Source organism: Epinephelus lanceolatus, chromosome 7 (assembly GCF_041903045.1).
Source record: "Epinephelus lanceolatus isolate andai-2023 chromosome 7, ASM4190304v1, whole genome shotgun sequence".
NCBI classification, from domain to species: Eukaryota; Metazoa; Chordata; class Actinopteri; order Perciformes; family Serranidae; genus Epinephelus; species Epinephelus lanceolatus.
This window is the reverse complement of record NC_135740.1, coordinates 38,963,783-38,985,572: the sequence shown is the minus strand read 5'-3', so window position 1 is coordinate 38,985,572 and position 21,790 is coordinate 38,963,783. Positions and strand designations below refer to the sequence as shown.

Here is a 21,790-nt window from a genome sequence, read left to right as displayed (position 1 = left end):
ACCAGGTATGACTTGAAAACACTGGGACAAAATGAAACAGGGAAGGGGAAGAAAAAAAAAAAGAATCAAAGAGTGTCAAATGGATTTGATCTTTAACCAGTTAAACACCTCGGCCTGCTCTATTATCACAGCTTGTGATCAATTATTCATGGTGGGAGAAGCACAGGGGTCAGGTGTTACCTTTGTAAACATTGGCTTCCCGTGCTGGGTGACCATGGTGCACTGATCACAGTCCAGGGTGATGCAGGAGTTGTGGAAGGACTCCTTGGAGTGTTTGAGGATGTAGTGGAGCTCGGTGACCCCACCCTCAAACACCGTGCTGAAGTAACGGGGTATCAACGTCCGGCCGATCGCTGCGGAGAGACAGAAGAGAGGACAGGGCTGCTAAATATAGATGGAGAGCAAACGTGGAATGATCTGGAGGGCGACAGCGGGCTCAGAGATTAGATAAGATAATAGAGACTTTATTGTCATCCATCTATTTTCAGTGCAGTACATGGAGGAATGAAAATGTTTCCGCTGCAAAACAAAAGAATGAACGAATGAACAAAAGGTGCAAATAACAAGACACAACAGGTGCAAAACCACATACAAGACAAAGTACAAACATATAGTGAAAAATATGTAAATAAATGTAGACAAATGTAAAGTGATAGAGAAGAAGACGACATAATTACATACTGCCACCACCACAGTAATATACTATAATGATGCTGCTACTTATCGTAGGCCTACTGCCATTACTACTTAAGTAGTTATTACACAATTTCAAAGGCCACCACTGCTACTAATGTAAATGCTGCTATTATATTCTGTATAAAACTACAGACTGCTGCTGTTACTATTTTGATTTAGAGCTTGGTATTGATGTGTTTCCCCTAGGATTTTTGTCCAGCAGCAGTGCTGAAGTGCCTGACTTTTATTTTTGTGCCAGTGTAAGATATATAGCACATCTGCTGATATAAGAAGAGCTTTAGACACATATTTGCTTGCAGTTGTAGATGTCAATTTACGTGTATTAAAATGCCCATACCCCATATGATGTTCTAATTGCCCCTGCATCTGACATTGACAGTAATCAATCAGTATTGTGATTAACAGTGCTTGTAAAATCAACTGAGGACTGTTAACAAGTTGAACATAGATACAAGTTACTTACATAAAAAATATGTATCCAAATAGTTCAAGAGGTTTTTGAGTAACGACAACAAAAACAAAATTTGTCACAGTTGCCCCCGGTTTCCCCTGAACAACCCTGCATTTCCAGTCGCAGAGACAAAACAATTCAAATGCTGTAGAAACGCAGAGAGGAAAGAGCCAGTATGCGTAAAGATGCCATGTCAGTCATGTGGGCACAATACAGGACAACACAAAGCTAAATGTGAACACTGTCGGAAAACAGCAGTGTATCAACAGAAGAGATCAGTGTAGTGTGTGTGTGTGGGGGGGGATTTAGGAGACACAAAGGTGGTGTGTCTGCACTTGGGACAGGCAGGTGAGGCTGACATCAGGTTAGCAGTAAACCATGATGGTAAGAGTCAATGCTCAGTGTGAGCTACAGTTTGTCAGAACCACCAGACCCGTGAAGCTACTTTACATCAAACTTTTTTGAACGAATATCCTCCAATTATGATCGACGGCCGATGATCGGAACACCCTTACCAGGAAGAGTTTAATTCACAATCTTTACTTGTCCCTGACTCTGTCTGCCTAAAGAAGAGAGAGTGAGCTAATTGCATATGAGGAGATGTTCATGAAGCATTGGCACTATTCATTAAAAAACACACACATATGATGAAAACACTGTATTGTTTGAAATTCTTTGGGTGGCAATATCAAAACAATACTTTTTTTCCCCAAACCTTAAAGCAGTAGTTCGACCTTTTCTTTCTTGAGAGTTAGATAAGAAAACTGATACCACTCTTATGTGAGTGCTAGGAATCTTCACTTCAAACTCTAACAGGGGAGGTAGGAAAAAAAATATAATGTCAAACAATTCCTTTAATTTGAGAAACGTATTTCTACAAAATATTCATTTTTAATTAAAGTTCCAGTAAAACAGAAGTTATCAGCGTCTTTAGTTCCTGTACTGTGACATATTTCTAAGTGAAACACAACATTTGAGCTGTGTACAGTTACAAGAGATTTAAATCAGATCCTTCACATTAGATTTGGCCGCTAAAAAATGGGCAGGCTTAGGGTTTAGCACTCTACAGAGCTAAAGCAAGAGTCCGCTGCTGAACAAGCTGTTGGCTCCACATGCTTCCTGTTGTTAGTGAAAGGAGCAGGACGATGAAGAGATGAATGAGTTAGACCTCAGCCACATTGTTTTGGAAAGAGAACAAAGGTTTTGCCCAAACCAGAGACTGTATATATAATAGATGTAGCTAACATGGCATCTATTATATATACAGTCGGCGCCGTCTTGTTTTTTTTTTTTTTTTGGAGCCAGCTGTCAGGAATGGGGAAATTAGCTATACAGACCAAAACCAGTGTTTTGTACCAGCCTAACCCTAACATGGGCGCCTATGAGGACTGAATGGTTTTTGGAGCCAGCCTCATGTGGCTGTTCAAAGAACTGCCGTTTTTGGAACCTCTGCATTGGCTTCATTTTTCAGCCCCAAAGGTTACTGCTTGATCCAAACACACATCTCTTCCAATCACTCTCCATATTACTACAACCCACACACGGTGAAGTGTGTTTTTATATCACCAGTGTGGCTAACTAGTTGCCCAAAATCTCATTTAATTGGATGACTTTTGTAAACACCTCTGAGCGCAGGATGAGTCATCAAACACTTCAAGCCGTTTAACAGAAATAGAAAAGACAGGGGTTTTGATCTAAAGGTACTTTGATACTATTACTGGGCATATAAAAAGAGATAAATGAACAATTAACACAGGGACACTGAATTATAACTGGGAAAATGTATTTTTAATTTTACTGGGTCTTAAATAAAAGAAGCTAAACTCCTCAAATGTTAAATATTGTCTAAAAATAGACAATAAATCAGTCAGTCATATGATTTAAATTAGTAACTGTCAAAAAAATTAAGAATTGAGTTACCATTAATACACCTACAAATGCCACTATAACTGTTACAAGTGCTACTAATAACAGTGAGTGTGTTTTTAGTGTTAATGCTGCAAAAACTATGTCACTGTATTTATGAAACAATAATATAACACAGGTAACATGTACTAGATATCACGCTGGACATTCAACAAAGATATGAACAAATATATCAGACAGAATTCAAGATATTAAAATAAAATGGAAAATTAAAGAGAACACGATCCAAAATGAAAATAGTGATGTTTGTTTATGTGCTAAGAAAATCATAATAGCAAAGAAACTGCTTGATAAGGACATCTGCTGTAGATTCATTAATCAAGATAAATATTTTATTGGCTGTCAGAAGCTCCTTGGAGGCAGAAACTGATCAGATGTTCAAATGAATGAAATTGATTAAATATTTGAGAGCAAAGATGTTCTGCTCTCCCTCTCCGACCCCTTTTCTATCACACAAAATCATTCTGGGAAACACAGGAAGGATTGTTAAGTCTGCTCTCTATTGATTTGCCTTTAACCTCTGTACTCATTACAGCTGGTTGCTTGTAATACTGCCAATGTCAGTTTTTTAGGAGCATGCGTTCATTCATATTCTTCCCTTATCCAGTCTCATTAACAGCTGAAAAGCCTCCTAATGGGACTAAACAATAAGTGTATAACAATAAACCCACACAAATCATTTACAATATTTTTTAGCAGTGCCGCTGTAATCATGAGAAATCTGAATGAACTGTCTGCTAAATATAAACTATGGAGCAGCTGCTGCCCAGCTGATTGTGGTCAATTTATGAATTCCCGATGCAACAGGCACATTATAGATTCACACAAGCTATTGGATTGTCCTGGAACCTATCGATTCAGCGGGCAGCCTTCAGGAAACCTCCAAGAATTACCCAAATCCTTTATTCTTAGATTGAGTCTGATTTTCTCCCGAAACAAGTGTCAAATAAATCTTCCAGTGCAGTGAGGTAAATTCAACTCTTTCTAACCCATCTGAAGATTAAAGCCTCCCTTGAAACAACTGACAATATTGTGAATTTGGGCTTCTCAATCCATTCCCTCCAAGATGTGACACTTCATATAACTCTCACTTTTGAATATTCCTCATAAGAGTGAGACGGCACATGAAAGTATTTTCACATATTTTTCAGAATGATATGATTCCATGACTAAGTTTAGTGTTAAACTGAATTATTAAGATGGACAACTTCGGCAGTGCAAACTTTTTTTTTTTTTTTTTGCAGAAGCCTAAAGAGACAATGAACAGGCTGCATGATGAAAACTGGAGGAGGAGGAGTCAGGGAGGGAGAAAGAAGTGTCTTCAGTGTTTTATAGCCCTCAGGCTTCGTCTGGTTTCTATCTCCTCTGTGTTAGCTGGCTTCAAGGAGAAGAATGGATGATACTGAGAGAGAGAGGCTTACATTTCCCATTACATTATGGATGCACTGTGATGGCATGCAAGATACAGATTCCTGAATACTTGGATGTATTTTAAAGTATGAAATCATGTCCTAAAATGCCTTTCCTTCTAAGCTTTAAACTTCCGATTATAAAAATATTAACAGTATATCTGGTTAATAGCTTACTTTTATATGAAACTTCACACACGTTCCTCATCACGGCTTCTGAAACCATCTTCAACAAAACATTTTAACAGAAACAGCATCGCTCCTAAACTTCAGCTTTACAGCTCAGGGGCTCTTTTGTCTCAGAGCTTCTCTACCTTCTGCACCGTCAATGAAAATCCCACTAAGAACCTGAAATCCTGCTACATGTCTTCTATCCACCAGGCAAGAGTGCAGCGAGTCCGGTTATTAGAGCTTCTTCGATTGTCAGAGTTGTATCATATTGACAAAAATCAACTGGAGATGCTTTGGCTCTATTAACTTCAATATATACCATGACACCAATCTCCCACATTTCCATGTGGAAAACCCCAAAAGATTTTTTCACTTTCTTCTAAAACAGAGATTACAGTATCACTTTTTCAAAGACACGTACTGCTGCAAAGGGCATGGGTGTAGTTGTAACATTTGGAGACACATTAAAATGGTGGAAATGTCTTTATTTATCTTGAGGAGAACAAAAATCCAAGCGGGTTAGGGAATAGTTTTGGGCTAGTCGCAGTAATACGATAATAAAGTCCTAATTTAATGAGAAAAAAAATCAACGGAAGGAGTTAACCCTTTGTAGAGCCAATGAAGATTATATATAATTGAAGCGGCATGTTGATGCAGTGGTTAGCATTGTCGCCTCACAGCAAGAGGGTTCCTGATTGGGTTCACACCCAGGGTGGGGGAGCCCTTCCGTGCGGAGTTTGCATGTTCTCCCTGTGTCAGTGTGGGTTTTCTCCGGGTACTCCGGCTTCCTCCCACAGTCCAAAGACATGCAGGTTAATTCACGACTCTAAATTGGCCATAGGTGTGAATGTGAGTGCAAGCCCTGAATGTTAGTTACAGAAAATGAATGAATGACTGAATGAAATTAACATAAACCTAGGGGTGTTTTGCTATTATGGAAGATTTTAAAGAAAGAAGATATTGTTATAAAGTTTATTAACATTATTCTGTTCACAGACTGATCAATAATTAACTGATCGTTTCTGCGCTAAAGAAAAGTCCAATTAGACTCAATAATTAAGATGGATATTTTGCAGTGTGGGCACAGCTTTATTTCAGCGCTTGAAAACAATGTGAGGCGAAAATGAAAAATTAGATGTTAATGCGCACAGGATTGACTCAGAATATAAAGCGAGACAGTCTTCAATGCACAACTTAATATGTAGATCAGGGACTCTGCACGGCACTGACAGCGAGCAGCTGCGTCAAACAGCTTTCACTTGGGACAAAAAATGCAAACTGCAGAGCTCAATATTGCTGTTTCTTTCTGTTACTTGTTGAGCAACTGTGCAGACCCGATCTGCAGAGCAGCCCGTACCATCTCTAACCCCACATCTTAGCAGCACATTCCTCCTTAAAGAGCCTGTTTTTTTTAGCCTTTATTTTTCAAGCTATAGGGTTTCTGCTGAACACATATACTCATTTTCAGCACCACCCTGCTTCACACTGCTGCACACATACATGCCTGAGAGCTGCGCTGCAACCACAGGCTTCAACCAAACATCACCGGGCAGTTCCACTTGAGCAACTCGACTTGCTCAAGGGCAGGGCCCATAGTTACTGAAGGGCAAAGTGCTGCTCGTTCGCTCAAATGCACAGGGCGTCTGAACCAGCAACTATTTGGTGCTACAATAACATTTGGGTGCAAACTTTTAATGTCGCCTGTTTTAAATAACTACATCCCATCAGAGTCTTGACTATCTCTACTGAGACTACAAGACACCTCAGCAAAATACAGATGATGTTTACAGTACACCAATGTCTCTTGTATATAAAGACAACTATGAGCTACACTTATCACACAGATGTTTCAGTGGACATTAAAGAAATTTAACTGAGCTGGTGAGGACAGGTAGGACGTGCTACTTCAGGTACCAATGACACAATAAAATACAATCTGTTTAAAAACTGATCCTTGAGTTTGAAGGCTTATCAAATGCCAAAACACTGATCGGCTGTTTGTAATACTATGGGCAGGATTATGTAACTCTGCAAACTTATCATGGTGGCCCTCTTTTTGTTTTTGTTTTTTGTCACATGATAAGCAGTAAAACAACGCTGTTAACATTACAAAGTAATCTACCGGTAATGTGCTACCAACTCAGCACCTTACCGGATGCTGCCACATTTCATTCTGGCAAATTTAGGCCAGGTTCAACTTTTTTACTGGACGATCCTGCATTTTATTTATTTATTTTTTGTTGCTTCTGCACTGGCATCCCGCTGTGTCATCGGAATGGCCTCATTAAAATGAATGAGGGGACTGAGTTTTTTATGCAGGGCTAATGTCGGTCTGAACACTGCCTAAATCAGTGATTCCCAACCAGGGGTACTTGTACCCACGGGAGCAGTTTGCAGTTACCAGGGGGTACATGGAAAGATTGTGGAGAAGCTTGGCTAATTTGAACAAATGACAATGACTAAAAAAAAAAAAAAACATCCATGTATTTGCGTTCAGAAGGATGAGAATATTTATTGAGCCTGATGTTCTGTACTGTAACAATGATGAGCTGACTGAGTCACCAACCTGAGTCAGTTCTAACAACTTTACACCTGCAACTGCAAGTGTATTGAATAGTTACTCAAGCTAATTTGCCCCCTAAGTGCGGTTCGTTTGGGCGGGTGTGAACACAGCAATGACACTCGGGTGTGCACCAAAACAACCAGACCGAGACCTTCTTGAAGAGGTGGTCTTGGTCCAGTTACAAATGAACTCTGATGCGGTTTGTTTGTGGCGAGAACGCGTTCCGACCTCGATCCGAAACAACTGCAGTCACATGACACATTGTTTGGGTTAAACATGAGCATGTTACAGTCCTGGAGGATTATTAATGTGCACCTCCTCCTGTACTGCCTTAATATGCACATTCAGCACATCCAATGCATCAAAACATTGTTTTCTAGTTGGAGCCGCGCCTCGTTTTCAAACTGTATGGTTTGACTAAAATGAACAATGACAGCAATATAGTCCACGATGAGCAGCGCTAAAATCAACCTGAGTAGTTGTCCCTCCATTGTGACATTAGAAAGTGTCACATTTATCTTGCAAGTGTACTCTTCTTCAACGCTTGCTTTACTTCCTGGATTTTTCCCCACATGGAAATTCTGACCAATCAAGAGGAGCTTTCTCATGCAAGGCATTTTACCTGGTCCGCTTGTAAATGCTGCTGTGAGAACACGAACCAACTCTAGGCAATTATACAACTCTGTAGTAAAATCTGTCTCTAGGTCTGAACGCACATTGAAACCTCAAGCCATTTCAGGGTCACTATGTCTTGAATGAAAAAAGATTATTGTAACAATATCTGTTTTTATTAAAAATCTTCAGTAACATCCAGTTTAAAAAAGTTCAAATGTACACTGTTGGATCAAGAAGTGATGACAGGGTACTTGAGCTCATCTGATGGGGTTGTAGGGGTACGTCAGGTAAAAAGGTTGTGTAACACTGTTTGCAACCCTTAAAACACCATGAGTATAGGACTGTGTCCAAATCATGTCAGTTGAATTGGATTTGGAAATTCAATACAAATATTGAACTATTTGTTCCTTTTTTTCCTTATAGAGTTTGAGTTTAAACAGGGTACGATGGGATGTTCATTGTGAAAGTGACGTTCACACAGTATAGTAAACAAGTGAAGTTGGTCCTCTGAGCTGATGTGTGCTAACTATGCTAATGACGGATCGGACATATGCCACATTTTATTTCTGGCCAACAATAAATATCAAACAAAGCCAGAGGCTGTGTCATATTAAGATGCTGTGGGCTGTAAATTCAGCACTTTTAAGCAGAAAGCAGAAGATAACGATATATATCCCAGATCTTGGCTGGACAAAGCCTCTCTTCCTCAGTCTCACTCATACCCACCCTGGGTTTGGGTCTGCAGCTGCCTGTACCAGAGAGCAGTGTGAAAGCAAGTAGCACTCACTCTGCAGCCTAAATCTGGAGACTGAAACATCCCCAGAAGTACACTGCACACTGACAAAAAACACACACACAAAAAATCGACTGCTTGACTTGAAGATTCTCAGTCTGATTTGAATCTTCGTCTTTTAAGGGGCAGCTCTACATGAGTGTACTTGATTTGTCTTTTTTTTTGTTTTCTTTTTTTGCATCATAGGTTCACCTTGGAATCAACCCTCTAATCCCACTAAGCGTTAGTGAACCGGTCTGCTCACCGAGCTACGCCAGACTGTTAAATAACAGCAAAAACAAAACAACCATAAATCTCAACTTTGGGATTACGAAGGCGAGCATGTTGGGATTTCCTCGTTCCTCGCCTAGTGGAACAAGTCTCTCTGTTCCTCTACATTTTGCTGCCCGTCAAATCTCCATCATTAGAACACTGCTGGAAAAAGAAAAAAAATCGGGACAGCCATATTATCCAGCAGCACATGGCCTCTGATTTCAAGCAGAAATAATCCATCTTAGAGTCAACACTCTGTTGGCTAGAATTATGCTCTCTCTCTCCCCTTCCCCCAGGGTGGGTGGGTGGTCAGGAGGAGGTGTGTGTGTGCGGAGGAGGAGGAGGCGGATAGGGGTGGGGGAGTGGGGGAGAGAAGCCTGGGAATAAAACTTCATTTAGAAGTGAAATGTCCCCAAAGACAGTGGCTCGAGAGGCTCTTGAGGTCAGACCTGGATGGTAGAGTCTGAATCAAGAGAGAGAAGAGGAGGAGAGGGAGATGAGGATGATGCTGGCGTTTGGGTGAGGGTGAGGAGGATGTGGAGGGGGGAGGTAAGGGGGAGGTTGGAGGGGGAGGGGGGGGTACCCGTGACTGGCATGTTTTTCAAATTCGATAAAGTCAGGCATGACTAAATAACACATAAAATGTTTGGCATCGTGAGCAGTGGCTGAGGGAAGAGGAGGGAGGGAGGGCGAGCTGCAGGGTCCGCTCGGCGTGGATGACTGTGTAAATGATGCTCTCTCTCCCTCTCTCTCTCTCTCTGTATCGCTTGCATTGCGCGCTCTCTCCCTCTCTCCCTCTCGTCTCTCTCTCTTCTGTATCTCGCTCCCTCCCTCGCTCAGTCTCCACCACGGTTGAAAAACAAAGTACGTCTAGGAGTGGAGCTGACTGCTAATGCGGAGGAGCTCTGAGGAGACGAGGGGGAGGAAGGGAGGGTAGAGGGGGATGAGGAGGAGGTGTGTGTGTGTGTGTGTGTGTGTGTGTGTGTGTGTGGGGGGGGGGGGGGTAGTAGAGGGACTGGGATAGAAAAAATGAGCGAGGGATGAAAGAGGGAGAGGGAGAAGAAACTATGAGGGAAGATGAAAAAATAAGGGCTTGTCAATGAGGGAGAGAAGACTCACTGAGGGGTAATAGGAGGGAGAGACAGCAGGAGAGAGGGTGAGACAGCAGTGAGCAGGAGACAGGAGGGGTGGGGGTGGGTGGGGGTGGGTGGGGGGGTGCTCAGGTGATACGCAGATCTGCTTCTTGCCTTCCTCACCAAGCCATGCAGGAGTTTTGGTTGCGTCTTCTCAACCAAAACTGTCCTAATAAAACCCAGTGTGCGTAGCCCAGGGTGACAGAGTGATAGATAAGCATGTAATGGCAGCCATGCTAGCAAGTTTTGGATCATTTCAAGCACAGTAGTCTTGTGTTTCTCTTCAAATATTTTGTGGGCTCCCTCGCTCAGTATTTACATTGAAGGCAAATGCCTTAGCGGAGTCGCTGAAAGTCAAGAGGCCTTACTGTCTTGCTAAAGGACATCTGACTGTAAAAATATTCTGTTTTCATCTATGTCAATGCACTTTTCTACCACTTCCTGCCTGTCTACATTTTTTTCAGATTATAATAATATTTTAGATAATATTTATTTCAATAGCACTTATCTAAACAAGATTACAAAGTGCTTCACAAAGTGCATAAATATAAGACACCAAAACAATACAAAGGGGTAAAAAAACAAAAGTTACAAATCACAAAGAACAAATCTAGGCAATGATTAAAAAACTGGTAATGTGCTAGCCGACATGATCTCCTCAGGCAAAGAATTCCAGCGCGTCGGGTCCTTGATGGCAAAAGCCCGGTCACCTTTAGTTACCAGCCTTGAACTAGGGATGACTAGTGAGGGTAGGCTTGAGGATCTCAGGTCAGGACTTGGAGCATGGGTAGTCAGAAGCTCAGCTATTTAACTCAGCGCTAAACCATGTTGAGCTTTATTAAAATAATCTTAAAATCAATTCTGAAGTTGACTGGCAGCCAGTGGACAGAGGCGAGAATCGGGGTAATATGTGACCTACAATTTGTCCGAGTTAAAATATGAGCTACAGCATTCTGTTCTGTATTTCACCCTCAAAATGACCATTTGTACATCAAATAGTTACCACGTTAGGTTGAATGCATCAGGAAACTATTTTCTTTGTTTTTCTCGCATGCTTCCACAGTGAACGAAGAATCCAAAAAAGGCAAACATTCTTCTTGAACTGAAACAAATGAGGACCGCGTTCAGCAACAGAACAAGATCAGGCCTATATCAAAACATCCTTTTAAAAACACTTAAATGTGCAGTTTAATGTGAGTCTAATTTATCCAGTCATACGCTCAATCAGTCCTAAACACATGCTTTTTTTTACTAAAACATTACAATTTTAAAAACATCTTTGTAAACAGCCAAGTAGTGTCCCAAACACTCCACGCAGTTCAAGCGCACACTACTTGACTGTGAGAGTTTGTAAACGGATGTTCTGATATAGTTTCATTGTTGTTCAACACAGACCCTGTTTACTTCAACTCATTAAGAATGTTTGCCATTTTTGGATTCTCCATTCACTGTGGTGGAGGAAAGGAAACTTTTCTTCACAAATTAAAGCTAACACACGGTGAGTAATTGATATAAAAATGGTAATTTTGCAGGTCACATTTTCCTTTAGCTTTTCTGCTTTTCTCTGCTTTGATTAATTATTAATCTTTGGTGTTTTGGACTGTTTATTGGGCAAAACAAATAATTTGAAGATGTCATTTTGGGCGTACAGATCTATTGATGGGCATGTTTCACTAATTGTCAGATTAATCTATAATGGTAATATTCATTAGCTGCAGCCCAACAAGAGTCCATGGTGCTCTTCAGATTGCGTGCTTTGTCCAGCCAACAGTCCAATAGTATTCAATTGTATAAAACAGAGAAAGGCAGAGACAGAGATGCTGAATGTTTGTGTTTTCACTTGATAAATGACCTAAATGACTAATTGTTGAATGATTTTCTGTTGACCAAGTACGTGATTAATCAACTAATCATTACAGTACTAGTGGATGAAGGTCTTGTTGCAGATTTTCATCCAAAACAACAAAAAGTACACAGCTATATAACCAGTTAGAGAACTCCACTTAAAAGCATTGCACTTTAAAAGTTAAAAAAGAAGTCAACACAGATGATGTACTGAGTGTGGACAACAGGCGAACTCCACAGTGTCATGAAGGACAAAATTATAAACATAATCATTTAGCACACTGCCAAAAAAGGAGCCTCATCATCCCCATGTTGTAGCCCCATGTTAAAGACACTATCATTCATCTTTTAATAGGGAGTCAGATGACACACTCACCAACAGCACACAAGCCAAACAAACTTCAGACAAAGAACTGCAGAACGACAAAAAAACTTGCTCGGAGTCCAGACGAGATGAAATATATTTGTTGGCGATCCTATTTGTTTTTCCTTCCTCTTCACCTCACCCCACTTCCCTCTCCCTTTCGCTTTCTAACTCTCTTCTTCTTCTTCATGTTTTCTTTTTCCTGCACCGTGCTGATTGGCCCGTCTTCAGACGCGGGGCACTCCAGAGATACAGATTAGCTGGCACTTGTTTGGGCGAACACGACAAGCAGCATATGCCTCTCAAGTAACGTGTACCCAAACATGCAATTTACAAATAATTAACGTGGTGTTAATTAGTCACATTAATTCATGCCACTTTGTTGGGATTGTTTCCCCCCGTCGGTCCCCAGGACTCCTGCCAGCAACGTCAGCCAGCGAGACGGCGAGAGCGGTTCTTCTGCTCCGAAGCGAGAGCAGGGCGTCAGAAGAAAGAAGGGCCCCTGGCTGGTGTATACACAGTGGCACAAACACACACGTACACATATAAAGAACAGAAGGGCAACTACACACTCAAAGGCACTTTCAAACACATATGCAGAGTAATATGAATATATTCTTAATATTTATAATCATAGCATTCATCCGTCCCTTATGGACACCTGTGCACACCCACACATCCAACCAACAATCACAATATGTCCATATGCATGTGTGTGTGTGTGTGTGTGTGTGTGTGTGTGTGTTCATGTTGGAGATAAGTACAGAAAATGTTGTTTTATATTTTTATTCTCAACAAATCCCATCAAAAGACTAAAACCAACAATGTGTCTCGATGATCTGTCACATTCGTTCCAACTGATGACATACAGTAAATCTTTAAAATGTGGTCGTTTCAGTTTTAATAAAGGCTTAATAATTTTCTCAAACAGCTGGGCACTGTAGCTTTTAGCAAATGTTACTCGAACAGGAATAAAAAATGCATTTGTTGGGGGCTCTTTTAAGCTGTGATTTAATACACATTTGGTGCACTAATGAGTATTCACGGCAGCAGGACCATGTATGTAGCGCTGACTGAAAATAAACTACGGTTCCCATGTTCGTCATAATGAAGGAACATGTCAGCCAGTGTAACTGCATGGCTCACTGATGTGTTTTTAATAGTTCTTGGACAACAACAGAACACTATGGCACAGAGGAATAGGATACACAGACAATACTTGTTAGCAGCATCGGTTTTATGTTAGTTTTTGTCTTTTAATGGGATTTGCTGAAGACAAATATAGAGCATCACCAAACTTTTTCTAATGAATACTATTAAAAGTTGGGGCTGGGTGTTGTATGAAATACTTGAGTTTCTGTAGTGATACCATATCGAAACATAGTTTGAACACCTTGCTGTTTTAATATAATAATATAAGTCAAACTTTTCCAATATTAAATGTCAGAACACAAGCAGCCATACATGAACTTTGCTGAAATAAAATAAATCTAAAAATGATCTCAGGGCTTTTCTGAGTTAGTTGAAAGAGAGTGTCAGTAGGAAACTACACTTTAAAATGTTATTTTTTTTTATTGTTGCCTTTTGTATTCAGTTTGATGTTCAGTTTGTTCAATAAAAGAATATCAGAAATAATTTCTTTCTCATTCAGTTCAAAGCACCTTCTTGTATTTTAGCAGATTACTGAGGCAGCATTAAGGCAGAACTGAGCATACTTTAATCGCATTTACTTATTGCAAGTTATATTGTTACAGAGATATTTAAAAATGTCACTGCATAGTACATATTTTCCTCATATTTTGTAGCCCCAATTTAAATCAGGAGTTAAATGACAGATTTCAGTATGACAACATTATTGAGGTTTGACACCCGTCCCTAATCTTTGTATTTGTATGAAAACATGGACTCAAGTGCAGCTTGTTTGTGTGAGAACATGGTTGTAGTCAGGGGCATAGTGCTATTCGTCTATGCACCGGAGCGCACCTATAACTGTTAACTGTGGCTCAATTTGAAGGTTGTGTAGCCGCTGTTCCTACGGTGGTACCTTTACTTACATTTGTTAACTCTAAATATAAAAAAAAGGATGTTTTGCTGCCTTTTCATCTTTAATCGGTGACTAAATAATAAAAAACAATTGTATTCACCGTGCTGTTCAAAGACCACTGCTGGTAGCTATGGGCAACATTTAGGGGCCGTGCACATGCCCTGTTTTTTTACCCTCAAATTCATTGCTTTTAATGTAGATGCGCGGCAGGCAATCTCAAACGCCAGAGCAATGCCAGAGCAACAGGAAGAAGATCAGCTCTGCACTCAGGATTTCAGGTAAACAAGCTATGATATGTTGCTTGTTGAGGATGCTTAGCAACCTCAGACGCAACGTGCATCTGCGCTCTTGAAAGCTGATGTTCTTGTAAATTCTTCTATGATTCTGTGTGTGTGTTTGTGTGTGTTTAATATATGCACACACTGAATGTCTAACTGTCTGTGTGATCCCGCCTGTACTTGTAACTATTTCATATCTGTGTGTATAAGTTGACATCCATGGTGCACAGGAGAGCGGGAGAGCTACATGTTGCAAGTTGGCTGAATCTGTGTTGTCCGTTCTGACACTAACACGCACATACACACACACACACACACACATACACACACACACACAGCATATACATGTACAGTAATGATGCACCTAGGGACTACAGAGGCAGCTTGATAAACAATATGCACACCCACATGCATGAAGAAAAACAAATACATGTAAACATGCACAGATGCGTCAGGAAACATACGTGCACATGCCAACACCTCTCCATCCCTCCTGGGTAAACAAACCACCTATTATTGCTTTAATACATTGGAATGCAAGATTTGTATTTAAATAGGTAAGACCTAAATTAAGGGTCAAATTTTTTATTGTCATTTATTAGTTTATATATCTATATTGTTATAAATTAAGATGGATTTTTAAGCCACCTCTTAATGGCTATTATTACAGCCATGTTTTATTTCCACAAATACACCTGCTGTAAGTCACTGAGGGCAGATATGAGCTTATTGCTGAACGCCTCAAATATTCAAACTAAAACGCTTCGAACCAGTAGTTGAGGTTTATGTATGAGACACGAAAGAGCAAGTACTGTATAGTTCTTGAGTCAAAGCAGCCCCAGAATTTCATGCTGTATCAATCACCAAGTATCAGTCCCATTTTTCATGAAGTTGAGAGTAAGAGACTGGAACCATGACTGGTATAAATAGTAATAACTATAATAGGAGAGAGTGGCAGGCTGTCACTAAACACCCTCTGTGTGGCAGCAAACACAAGAGGAGTCCTACTCTAAAAGAAAGTCAGTACCTGGAAGTCATTACTTAAGGTTCATCATCCAATATCTGCAAAATATAGACATGTACTGTGTGGAGGGGTAATCATTTTGTCAGCCACAGATTAAAGCTACTTCTTTCCTTTGAAATGTGCAATCATTGGTGTCTAATTTTGTGCTATCAATCATTTTTGCAAGAAAAGATGTCGGTTTTTTTTTCTTTCCTCAATGGCATTATCTCAATTTGGAACGAGACTAGTCAAACCCAGAGCACTCAGGACTTGTCAGCACTGTTCGTCCAACCTGTCCAGCTAGCTGATGACTAAACTGCATGCTGGTGGAGTACAGACAAATTAAAACGTGGGGGGGTGTGAAAAGAAAAAAAGAAAAAAGAAAAGAAAGAGGCAAGAAAGTCGGGAGATACTCAGTGGGCGATTATGCAGCAAATGCAGCTCTCCGCAGTGCAGAAGAGAAAAGGATGGAAATGAGAAGGGGGAGCGCAAGGAGAAATTGTGTATGATCCATAATGTCTGCATCCTGCAAATATTCATCAGACAATCGCCGGCTCGTTTCAGTTGCCAGGTGGAGCTCAATAGATAAAGCAAGGCACTCACAGGTTAGAGGTTCAGTTCCCTCTGCGGCTTCCTGGAAACCCAAAGCACTAATGCCTTAGATTATTCATCATTCTATACTATAAGATACAATGGTCTTTTTTATCCCTTTCTGAACATTTATTTCTAATGGATCTGAGGAATATGAATAAAATAACAGTAATATGTGTATCGATATATCTCATGAAATAATGAATCCTTTGGAGATGTATTCAATAAATTGTTCACAACACACTATAATATGGTTATACACAGCTATAAGAACACATATTTATCATAGACAATATTTGTCAGTAATAATAACTTCTCCTATAAAAACATGATTTTACTTGATAGTCATTCATCACTGTTTATACACCCACCTCTACTTATGGTTATAGTTCGTTATACAGTTATAGCTGCTGACAAATACTTTAACAAATGCTTACATCTGCTTACAACCACAAACCTCTTTTTAAATGTTATATGTAGTAATGCTTATAAATACTAAATAAAGGGACTTAAAGTGAATTGAGGCTATAAAGATAAAGAGTGTATGTATCACAGATTGTAAAGCCCTCTTGAACAAACTTTTTATTTTGGGCTGTAAAATCAAATCAACTTGACGTATTACTGGCACTTGACTAATTAAGTAGCTCAGTACCTGAAGAAAAATGTCAAGTATCTGCACTCTGAATTAAAACACCCAAAACTTCAAGTACTCAACGAGTAATGTCACAATATCAGATTTTGATAAAACGATGATTATTATGAACCATATCCAGTTAGTTTTTATATTGTAATGTTTGGCTACTTAAAAATCATTTAGAGAGACAGATAGATAATGACAGCCCCTCCCACAGTCATCCACAGTTGGTAATATGATATTCCGACAACTCGTTTAACTAACGGGGAGTTTAAACTGTTCTGGTCCAGCTTAGTGCATAAGTTAGTGGATAATTATCTCAAAGGTGATGGAATATATTTAAAGTGCTGGACCCCTTTGCAGTCACTCTTCGACGGCACCATTAGCCAATTCCATATCCATCCACTACAACAACTCCCTGATCACTTTGTAGATATCCAGAATGCTTCAACACTGCCAACTGAAGATGCTTTTTTGGTGAGTATAAGGCTGTAATATCAGTTCCCCCTGACATTTTTACAGCCCTTCTTCTTAATGCTTCAGGCTAGTGGCATGACTCTCTCACACACAAAACAAACTGGCGCACACACACGTGTTTTAGACTCGCGAGAGGAATTTTTAATGCACACAAAAACAACGTGGGTCATTATATTTGTCTTCACAGAGCAACAATGCAGGAATCAGAACACTATAAATATCGTAGCTTGTAGTGCTGCCCCTTGTGAGTCGGAGATTCGGATCGTCAGTCAGACACCCCTCAGTTGACTGAGATTGCTTCAAGTCAAGCAGGGTGCTGTGCACAGGGGGCGATTTGGTCACCATATTTTGTTGCGGTGTGAGTGCTCTTGACTTTCACACTACTTTTTGGTACAGACAGCTGCGGACGTGTTGCTAAGGCATGGAGGAGGAGAAACTTTGCACCATAAGGCTTTCTTCTGCTTGGAAGGGGTGAATTAACAGCTCACAGATACTTACTGCAAAACAGTCTCTTGCTTTTGTTTGACATTTAGTATCAGCAAAAATGTTGTTGCATATTTCACATCTGTGGTTAGCGCCATTAGCTTGTTTACCATACTACATGAATGCCGCTGTCACACGAGCGTCCAGTTGGACCCGTTCAAACTTTAAAACATTAGATGAAAAAAAAAACGAATTGTCAAATATTCATTTAAACGACAGAATCTGATTCAACCAACATAATTCTTGGAGTCGGGTACAGCCCTAGTAGCTCCTTCAGTTCTTACAGTTGTCAAACTGTGACATCATGCAACCACAGTTACAGCAATACTAGTTAATCCAGACATTCCTCGTCTCAACAGTATTGGTCTTCATCAGGCAAATGGCCATATTCAAGTCATAGTCAGGTGATCAACTAATACATATCACAAACAACCCTCCCAGTAGATCATAAAGATATTAAGTAGTTATCAAAATGTCTATACATACACAATAATTTAATATCTATATATGATCAGAAGCAGTGATAATGGGAGACTGTGCAGTTACAGGATGATCTGTAGGATTAAATGAATTTCACTGTAACAAATCAACACTTAATGGGAGACTGAGTCTTAACAGGACAGTTTTTTGAACAGACATCCAGAACGTGTCATGTTGAAGTCATCTTTTTGTAATAACCCCCTCTTTGTGTTATGTTTTTTTAAGTTATTAGCTCTGTGTGTACAGTATTATGTCATGTCACATCACATCATGCCAAATGAAGAGCAAATACAAACAGACATTTGGGATCACTGGCAGAAGCTAATGTGTTGACAGTGCCGTACTGTTTGAAGCATATGTTTTCCCAGTGGACTAAATCTTGATTCTTAACACTTCTGCTCTACTTTTTTTTTAATATTTTAAAACATTCATCTCTCTCTCTCTCTCTCTCTCTCTCTCTCTCTCTCTCTCTCTCTCTTCGACTGACTGCAGTCCCAAGTGGTTAAAATGACTGAGCAGGGATTTGGTGTCTCTCTCGGGGATAATCTCTGACTTTCCAGTTACTGAACGGTCTCTGTAACCTCATAACATATACATAAGGTTACAGTAAAGCAAACAGATTATGGCCCTGAAAAACTTGGTAGATCAACAGACTCAGATAGGTAATATTGATTTTCCTTCAGTCTGTGACGTGTGTACAAACCAGTGCTTGCTTAGACCTACAGTATGTGTTGTAATCAATAAACTAAGCTAAAAATACTATTAAAATCGATTATAACCCCTCGGTGTAAGCTACTGTTGATGATCGGTGAGAGGAGAGATGCATGGATGAAAACCAAGCTGACATATTGACTGTAAGCCTAATCGATGGTTGAGAAGAGCCTACACTACTTGGCAAACAAATGTCTGTCTTCATCGACTCATATCTCTATCTAAATACCATCATGAGCTACCATTACTGGGTCAACGGGGAGGGGTATTTGATCATTGGCAAACTGATTAAGTCAACTCGAGTTAACTGATTGTCAAGCCTCCAACAAACAAGACTGTCGCTAAGAGCTTCACAGAGAACACAAGCAGATATGTAAATGACAACATGCTCATGATTTTTAAAGGTTCAGATTTTATAAACTCTACCTTAACGCTGTACTCACATGCAAAGAATTAACAGCTCAGGAATCATCTCCTTTTCAGAAACACACATCTAGCAAAGACCCACTGCAAGTCCTTTGCTTACCAGAATGTGAATGAAACAACGCAACAATATTCTTATATTCAGTAATGAAATAAGGAAGCCCTTCCCATCCTCGCTCTTTATCGGTAGAACCCAACATGGCGGTTGAAAACCAGGGATCATAAAAAAGGGTCACAAAATGATTACCAGAAAAAAAAGCCAAGACAACTTTTTACAGAGATGTTGAAAACTAAAACCTATACAAATACAATCCGAGAAGAAAGTTAAATTTCTGGCTAAAGGCATGCAACATGTGATGAAAGGTCCCAAGTAAACATAGCTTTATTTTAGCGGTTACAGGCCAAAAAGATTAGGAACCACTGCTCTTTTATCACAAAGGGAATAAAATAATCTAAAAGAATGTAAACAAAATGACTGTGGTAAATATAACTACAGAACAATGTGGCCTGATGATACAGCTGCAGCTATTGATTATTTTCATTTAGGGCTGACACGCTCTGGTCAGTTGGTTGTTTGATTGGCTGAAATGCTCATCTGACCAAATTCTCATTGTTAAGACATTGCTCGTGTTACTTTTTTATAAGGTTATGTGTCCACCAAAGTGTATTTTTACAGCTGAAAATGCCAGGCAGTCTTCTGAAAATGCCCAGCTGGGAGTGCTAGAGTGCTTCAGAGGTGCACTGCTTTTCAGCTGAGATGCTTTGACTGCGTCTGGTTGCTATGATACGGATTTAAGTAAAATGTTGGCACAAGGAGGAGTACTTGCTCTAGTTGAAGGAAAGGCGTGGGGAGAGCGGTCGGTCTGTGTGGTTCAGTATTAATTGGTCCTCCATTGTTGTTGCTCATCCCTTGTACATGTAAGATTTAACGGTTGATCTTTGTGATTTTTGTCCTGTGCTTCCTCCACTGTGATGAGATGGCTGGGTTACAGTGACGAGCGCAGCATTTTTGGTTTTACCCAATGTAATGGCCCAAAGTTGAACATGTTTCAACTCTCTGTGGCTGCAAAGAAATGCATACATTCAGCACTCGGTGCAGAACAGATGCTCAACGCCTCATCATAACACTGGCGTTTGTAGCATAATGCAAATATGTTACGCTACCATTCAAAAAATATGTTGGTAGACACTCAATGCCACCGGTCACTGTGGCCAATTTAGTCAGTTAATGGATAATGTGCAGACTTTTTCCCCCCAACGACCAATCGATTAGTTGAAGAGTAGGTAGAATTTCTGTCAACTAAAATTTTCTTTGGTTGACTACAGCCCTATTTTCAATATTACCGTTAACTTTCATTATTATTGATTATAAACTCAATTAATTTGGTCTATAAAATGTTGTGAAAATTTGAAAATTGTAAAAAAAAAAAAAAATTATTTCTCAAAGCTGGAGGTCACATCTTTAAATGCATTGCTTTGTCCCAAGTACAGTCCCAAATCCCAAAATAATCTGTTTACTGTAATGGAAGAAACATCAACACGACATGCTGGAAACAGAGAAAGAAAAAAAATTAATAGATAATAAAAAATTGCTTTCATTGACAATTAATCAAATTATTGTAGGAGCTGTTTCTGATTATGTGCAATACATCCATCTAGTGTTGTGCGGTATATTAACTGGTGCAATCTGATTGTCTGAAATATAAATCAAGGTAGATTCGTACCAGCTTGAGCCGCATTATGTGTTTATCTTAAAAAATTGCAGTTGTTTTAAAACAAAATCCCGTCTTTGCTGAGCTGTGGCAGAGACATACATTTGTCCTGGAAGTTGCTTGTCAGTCACCAAGGTTTGACACAAACCCAAACTTACATGTGCCTACCAGGATGAAGAAACACCTTTTATTTCTCACTTTAAGAATTATTTTTTGACTGTAAATCTTTTAAGCTGTATTTGCACTGGGAAGAAATGGACGTTATAGAGAAGAGGAATGATTACAGCAACCATCAACTCTTCTAATGTGCATATGTGAGAACTGTAATTAGTCTGAAACCTGAATCTGTTCCTTATAATATCCGACCAAAGCCACTGTGACTTTACATATTGGCAACAAAGCGGCTTACTGTACACAGCAGTGTCCTAAAACAGTGAGAAAAGGGTTAAAACACCCAGCACGTATTCTGGAGGCACAGTCACATATACACATACTGGAGCCCGTGCACTAAAATGTACACACACACACGCAGACATGCACACACACACACACACACACACACACACACACACACTCGTACAAACACACAGCAGAATGTGGGAATCACTGCCCAGAACATGAAATATTCATCAGTCATAAAACTTTAATTCAATCTCTCTCTCTCTCTCTCTCTCTCTCTCTCTCTCTCTCTCTCTCTCGTCATTTTGGGGGCTGCTGTTTTCTATTTTGTGAGGTA

At 39.9% G+C, this 21,790-nt stretch overlaps 1 protein-coding gene across 4 annotated transcripts in view; it reads right to left on the bottom strand.

The window, feature by feature from the left end:
• ldb2a (LIM domain binding 2a) overlaps positions 1 to 21,790 on the bottom strand; it is a 130,386-nt gene that overhangs the window by 48,441 nt on the left and 60,155 nt on the right. For all 4 annotated transcript variants that reach the window (XM_033633325.2, XM_033633326.2, XM_078169523.1 and 1 more), the window contains exon 3: positions 181 to 353. In XM_033633325.2, the coding sequence (XP_033489216.1) occupies positions 181 to 353 (173 nt within the window). The remainder of the gene's footprint in view (positions 1 to 180; positions 354 to 21,790) is intronic.